At 44.5% G+C, this 7,594-nt stretch overlaps 1 protein-coding gene across 1 annotated transcript in view; it reads right to left on the reverse strand.

Annotated features, from left to right (window-relative positions):
* The window catches only part of LOC311248158 (rap guanine nucleotide exchange factor 4-like), a gene marked incomplete at both ends in the record, with an annotated part of 32,461 nt that extends 26,589 nt beyond the window's left edge, over window positions 1-5,872 (reverse strand). Inside the window, one exon of the mRNA XM_084339096.1 lies at window positions 5,800-5,872. Coding sequence (XP_084195222.1) covers window positions 5,800-5,872 — 73 coding nt within the window. The remainder of the gene's footprint in view (window positions 1-5,799) is intronic.
* Between the last annotated feature and the right edge of the window lie 1,722 nt (window positions 5,873-7,594).

The following is a 7,594-nucleotide window of genomic DNA, read 5'->3' on the forward strand; positions in this document are numbered from 1 at the left end:
GCATTTTGTATAAAAGTATTCTGTACTTCTGTATGACAACTATTAAAGAAACTTGAAACTTGAAAGAAACTTGAAGTTGTGTTGTTGGGAGCTACTGACTAGCCTACTGCAAGTTGTGTTGTTGGGAGCTACTGACTAGCCTACTGCAAGTTGTGTTGTTGGGAGCTACAGTACTGACTAGTCTACTGCAAGTTGTGTTGTTGGGAGCTACTGTATATGATTTAATTGATAGAGTGATTATTTAAATTCCTTGTCATGCACACAAAGTGCCCAACCCTCATGGGTTTATAAGACACCGGAAATACTCTTGCAGTGTTGCATTATTATTACAATACACATTACATTGCATTAGCTAAATATGGATTATATAAATACAGATCACAGCTCGGTTTCTGCATTTCTGCGTTTCTGTATTCTGCCTTATCTCCCGAGACAAACAAAAGCTGCTACAAAAAAAGGTCCCCTTCCTGAAGCACAGTATATATGTTTTTATGGCCTACATTTAAAAAATAATACATTAATACTCATTTCCACAAAATGTTTTATTTGTGTGCACAAAATCCACAACTCTTGGATATATTGTACATTTATAATATTATATTATGTACATTATATTATTATAGCTGTACACTAATGATTTTAATATCTGGCATCAACCTCTGATGCCTCTGTCATGTTCACCAAGGTGCTGCTAGGGACAGGAACAGCTCCAGGAGCACTTTACAGCAGCGTTAGCAGCATTTAAACAGCTCCAGGAGCACTTTACAGCAGCGTTAGCAGCATTTAACAGCTTCAGGAGCACTTTACAGCAGCGTTAGCAGCATTTAAACAGCTCCAGGAGCACTTTACAGCAGCGTTAGCAGCATTTAACAGCTTCAGGAGCACTTTACAGCAGCGTTAGCAGCATTTAACATCTTCAGGAGCACTTTACAGCAGCGTTAGCAGCATTTAACATCTTCAGGAGCACTTTACAGCAGCGTTAGCAGCATTTAACATCTTCAGGAGCACTTTACAGCAGCGTTAGCATCGTTTAACAGCTTCAGGAGCACTTTACAGCAGTGTTAGCATCGTTTAACAGCTTCAGGAGCACTTTACAGCAGCGTTAGCAGCATTTAACAGCTACAGGAGCACTTTACAGCAGCGTTAGCAGCATTTAAACAGCTCCAGGAGCACTTTACAGCAGCGTTAGCAGCATTTAACAGCTACAGGAGCACTTTACAGCAGCGTTAGCAGCGTTTAAACAGCTCCAGGAGCACTTTACAGCAGCGTTAGCAGCATTTAACAGCTCCAGGAGCACTTTACAGCAGCGTTTAACAGCTTCAGGAGCACTTTACAGCAGCGTTTAACATCTTCTGGAACACTTTACAGCAGCGTTAGCAGCATTTAACAGCTCCAGGAGCACTTTACAGCAGCGTTAGCAGCATTTAACAGCTCCAGGAGCACTTTACAGCAGCGTTAGCAGCATTTGACAGCTCCAGGAGCACTTTACAGCAGCGTTAGCAGCATTTAAAAGCTACAGGAGCACTTTACAGCAGCGTTAGTAGCATTTAAACAGCTCCAGGAGCACTTTACAGCAGTGTTAGCAGCATTTAACAGCTTCAGGAGCACTTTACAGCAGCGTTAGCAGCATTTAACATCTTCAGGAGCACTTTACAGCAGCGTTAGCATCGTTTAACAGCTTCAGGAGCACTTTACAGCAGTGTTAGCATCGTTTAACAGCTTCAGGAGCACTTTACAGCAGCGTTAGCAGCATTTAACAGCTACAGGAGCACTTTACAGCAGCGTTAGCAGCATTTAAACAGCTCCAGGAGCACTTTACAGCAGCGTTAGCAGCATTTAACAGCTACAGGAGCACTTTACAGCAGCGTTAGCAGCGTTTAAACAGCTCCAGGAGCACTTTACAGCAGCGTTAGCAGCATTTAACAGCTCCAGGAGCACTTTACAGCAGCGTTTAACAGCTTCAGGAGCACTTTACAGCAGCGTTTAACATCTTCTGGAACACTTTACAGCAGCGTTAGCAGCATTTAACAGCTCCAGGAGCACTTTACAGCAGCGTTAGCAGCATTTAACAGCTCCAGGAGCACTTTACAGCAGCGTTAGCAGCATTTGACAGCTCCAGGAGCACTTTACAGCAGCGTTAGCAGCATTTAAAAGCTACAGGAGCACTTTACAGCAGCGTTAGCAGCATTTAAACAGCTCCAGGAGCACTTTACAGCAGCGTTAGCAGCATTTAAACAGCTCCAGGAGCACTTTACAGCAGCGTTAGCAGCATTTAACAGCTACAGGAGCACTTTACAGCAGCGTTAGCAGCATTTAACAGCTTCAGGAGCACTTTACAGCAGCGTTAGCAGCATTTAAACAGCTCCAGGAGCACTTTACAGCAGCGTTAGCAGCATTTAACAGCTCCAGGAGCACTTTACAGCAGCGTTAGCAGCATTTAACAGCTCCAGGAGCACTTTACAGCAGCGTTAGCAGCATTTAAACAGCTTCAGGAGCACTTTACAGCAGCGTTAGCATCATTTAACAGCTCCAGGAGCACTTTACAGCAGCGTTAGCAGCATTTAAACAGCTCCAGGAGCACTTTACAGCAGCGTTAGCAGCATTTAACAGCTCCAGGAGCACTTTACAGCAGCGTTAGCAGCATTAAACAGCTCCAGGAGCACTTTACAGCAGCGTTAGCAGCATTAAACAGCTCCAGGAGCACTTTACAGCAGCGTTAGCAGCATTTAACAGCTCCAGGAGCACTTTACAGCAGCGTTAGCAGCATTTAACAGCTCCAGGAGCACTTTACAGCAGCGTTAGCAGCATTTAACAGCTACAGGAGCACTTTACAGCAGCGTTAGCAGCGTTTAAACAGCTCCAGGAGCACTTTACAGCAGCGTTAGCAGCATTTAACAGCTCCAGGAGCACTTTACAGCAGCGTTTAACAGCTTCAGGAGCACTTTACAGCAGCGTTTAACATCTTCTGGAACACTTTACAGCAGCGTTAGCAGCATTTAACAGCTCCAGGAGCACTTTACAGCAGCGTTAGCAGCATTTAACAGCTCCAGGAGCACTTTACAGCAGCGTTAGCAGCATTTGACAGCTCCAGGAGCACTTTACAGCAGCGTTAGCAGCATTTAAAAGCTACAGGAGCACTTTACAGCAGCGTTAGCAGCATTTAAACAGCTCCAGGAGCACTTTACAGCAGCGTTAGCAGCATTTAAACAGCTCCAGGAGCACTTTACAGCAGCGTTAGCAGCATTTAACAGCTACAGGAGCACTTTACAGCAGCGTTAGCAGCATTTAACAGCTTCAGGAGCACTTTACAGCAGCGTTAGCAGCATTTAAACAGCTCCAGGAGCACTTTACAGCAGCGTTAGCAGCATTTAACAGCTCCAGGAGCACTTTACAGCAGCGTTAGCAGCATTTAACAGCTCCAGGAGCACTTTACAGCAGCGTTAGCAGCATTTAAACAGCTTCAGGAGCACTTTACAGCAGCGTTAGCATCATTTAACAGCTCCAGGAGCACTTTACAGCAGCGTTAGCAGCATTTAAACAGCTCCAGGAGCACTTTACAGCAGCGTTAGCAGCATTTAACAGCTCCAGGAGCACTTTACAGCAGCGTTAGCAGCATTAAACAGCTCCAGGAGCACTTTACAGCAGCGTTAGCAGCATTAAACAGCTCCAGGAGCACTTTACAGCAGCGTTAGCAGCATTTAACAGCTCCAGGAGCACTTTACAGCAGCGTTAGCAGCATTTAACAGCTCCAGGAGCACTTTACAGCAGCGTTAGCAGCATTTAACAGCTCCAGGAGCACTTTACAGCAGCGTTAGCAGCATTTAAACAGCTTCAGGAGCACTTTACAGCAGCGTTAGCATCGTTTAACAGCTTCAGGAGCACTTTACAGCAGCGTTAGCATCATTTAAACAGCTCCAGGAGCACTTTCAAGTTTCAAGTTTCAAGTTTCTTTAATAGTTGTCATACAGAAGTAGAGAATACTTTCATACAAAATGCTTCTTACTGTTACGCTCCAGAGACTGTGCTAGACAAGATAGTATCAAATAACATAGTATAGCATGTAGTTTAGAAGAAGAAAATGAGGTCACAGTGTTCGGTATAGACATATGTACAATGTTCTGAGTTACCATATAATATACAATACTATGCAGTGTACTAATGTACAGTACTATATAGTGCAAAGCAGAAATGGGATGAGGTACAATTTAGGTACAATTTACAGTAAGGTGTACGAGTTGTAGTGCAATCCTTCATCAATAAATATAAAGTGTGGGGAGTGGGTGCTACAGTGTGTTTGTTTAAAGTGGGTGTGTGCTATAAAGTGTGTGGAGTGGGTGCTACAGTGTGTTTGTTTAAAGTGAGTGTGTGCGTGTGGATGTGTGTGCTATGTGCGTTTGGTGGTTGTTGTTGTGTAGTGTTCATTCATTGTTCGTTTAGCAGCCTGATGGCCTGGGGATAGAAGCTTCTTCTGAGTCTTTCTGTGCTCGCCTTGAGACTCCGGTATCGCTTGCCTGACCGCAGCAGTTCAAAGAGGCAGTTGTTCGGGTGACTGGAGTCTTTAATGATTCTCTTAGCCTTGCCCTTGCAACGCTTGTTGTAAATGTTCTGGAGGGTGGGGAGCCCCCCTCCAATTGTGCGTTCGGCTGAACGTGTCACTCTTTGTAGTCTGCTTCGGTCTTGTGCAGTGCTATTCCCAAACCAGGAGGTGATGTTGCCGGTCAAGATGCTCTCTATTGTACATGAGTAGAAGTTCTTAAGGATCTTCTGACTGACTTGGAACTTCCTTAGGCGCCTGAGGAAGTAGAGGCGTTGTCGTGCCTTCTTCACAACACTGTCAATGTGTGTGGTCCATGACAAGTCCTCGGATATGTAGGCTCCAAGGTACTTAACACACTTACTTTACTTACTTTACAGCAGCGTTAGCAGCATTTAACAGCTCCAGGAGCACTTTACAGCAGCGTTAGCAGCATTTAAACAGCTCCAGGAGCACTTTACAGCAGCGTTAGCAGCATTTAAACAGCTCCAGGAGCACTTTACAGCAGCGTTAGCAGCATTTAAACAGCTCCAGGAGCACTTTACAGCAGCGTTAGCAGCATTTAAACAGCTCCAGGAGCACTTTACAGCAGCGTTAGCAGCATTTAACAGCTCCAGGAGCACTTTACAGCAGCGTTAGCAGCATTTAAACAGCTCCAGGAGCACTTTACAGCAGCGTTAGCAGCATTAAACAGCTCCAGGAGCACTTTACAGCAGCGTTAGCAGCATTTAACAGCTCCAGGAGCACTTTACAGCAGCGTTAGCAGCATTTAAACAGCTCCAGGAGCACTTTACAGCAGCGTTAGCAGCATTAAACAGCTCCAGGAGCACTTTACAGCAGCGTTAGCAGCATTTAACAGCTCCAGGAGCACTTTACAGCAGCGTTAGCAGCATTTAACAGCTCCAGGAGCACTTTACAGCAGCGTTAGCAGCATTTAAACAGCTCCAGGAGCACTTTACAGCAGCGTTAGCAGCATTTAAAAGGCTGCCGGGAGGAGAAGGTGCCCTTTATATCCCTAGGCATCCATGATCGAGCCGCTGTAATATTAGAATCATATGGATTTGTGATTTGATCTGCCGATTCAAATAAAGCGTTTAAAAAAAGTTTGTGTGTGTGTTTGTGTGTCTACGTGTGCATGTGCGTGCGTGCGTGCGCATGCGTGCGTGTGTGTGTGTGTGTGTGTGCGTGTGTGTGTGCGTGTGTGTGCGTGTGCGTGTGCGTGTGTGTGCGTGCGTGCGTGTGTGTGTGTGTGTGTGTGTACTCACTGTCGTTGTTGGATCCACTTTCCATAGCTCCATAGGGAGGGGCCAGGAGACCAGCCATGCTCTGACGATACTTCTAAAACACACACACACACACGCAGACACACACACAGACACACACACACACACGCACACACACACGCACGCACACACACACACATACACACTATTATCCATCAACCATAATCACATACTAGTGTGTCTACAGATGTATCTTCTATTACTCTGCCCTCTCACCCCATCAGGACAAGCACTGTGCACACGTGCATGTGTACACACACACACACACACACACACACACACACACACACACACACACACGGGAAGTGCTCCTCAAAACAAAGCCCTTTGTACAACCAAGATCATTTACATTCAGAACAACTCACATTATATAATACACACACACACACACACACACACACACACACACACACACACACACACACACACACACATAGAGCGAGAGAGCGAGAGTGAGAGAGTGAGAGAGAGAACGAGAGAGAGAGAGAGACTGCATTCAAGGCAGGGTTAATGAGGGCAGTAGAAGCAGCAATGTACTAACGATTCTCTTAGAATAGAACAAACAGCAGAACAATTAACTGTATTTGCAATTCTATAGTTGAGACACACAGACAACAACCACAGGGCGCATCTAGGTTCATGTCATTCTGTGCTTCCAGAGGCCGTCAGGAAACACACAGAGAGAACATCTGTTCAGGGTCCACGTTACTCATCCCTCTCCTCTGCATCCTCTTACCAACACAGACACAGACAGACAAGCCTAATACTAAACAAACAAACACAACGAGCCACCCTCACAGAACCCTCCCAAACCAAGACCCTGTTAGAACCCTTCCAGAACCTAGTAGAACCATTCTGAACTAGGGCTGACCCCTATTAATCGATTAGTCGACTAATCGGTCTAAAGGAGCCGTAGTCGACTGGCCAACCTCTTAGTCGAATATAATAAAAAAAAATAAAAATAAATATTAATATTTTATTTTATTTTAAAAAAATTTAATTTTTTTCAAAAGAAAAGAGGCCTAAAAGCGTGGCTAACGCTAATGGCACGCATACCAGAGGCTAACTGCCTAAGAAAACAGGCACAGAGGCACTGAAAGAGGATTTCACCCATCTAATGAACACACTAGACTAGACAAATATCAAGATGTATCCATCAGTGGACCAATTGCATGCTTTTGCAGAGGACAAGAAGCCTTCAGTCGACTCCTTCAGACATTAAGCACCCCCCACAGCCCAAATGGAATGATAAAAAAGTTAAAAAAAAAAAAAAAAAAAAAAATTACAAATATTATACTTTTTTTTATTTTTTTTAGTCGACCAATAGTCGACTAACGGCAAATTTTGGCCAATCCTAGTCGACCATCCAAATCCTTAGTCGGGGACAGCCCTATTCTGAACCAAGAACCTGTTAGAACCATTCCAAACCAAGAACCTATTAGAACCCGTCTGAACCAAGAACCTGTTAAAACCATTCCAAACCAAGAACCTATTAGAACCATTCCAAACCAAGAACCTATTAGAACCCTTCCAAACCAAGAACCTATTAGAACCCTTCAAAACCAAGAACCTATTAGAACCATTCCAAACCAAGAACCTATTAGAACCCTTCTGAACCAAGAACCGTTGCAAGCCATGTGCCGAACGTTGGGTTTGCTTTACATCGCAAACCCAAATCTCCCAAGAAAAGAAAAAAACATCAAACACACATAGATTTTGCAACATTAATAATAATAATGCAGGACCATTGCATCAACCTATACCGTCACACCACACA

The sequence above is a fragment of the Notolepis coatsorum genome, assembly GCF_963971535.1.
Source record: "Notolepis coatsorum genome assembly, contig: SCAFFOLD_1729, whole genome shotgun sequence".
In the NCBI taxonomy this organism is placed as follows: Eukaryota; Metazoa; Chordata; class Actinopteri; order Aulopiformes; family Paralepididae; genus Notolepis; species Notolepis coatsorum.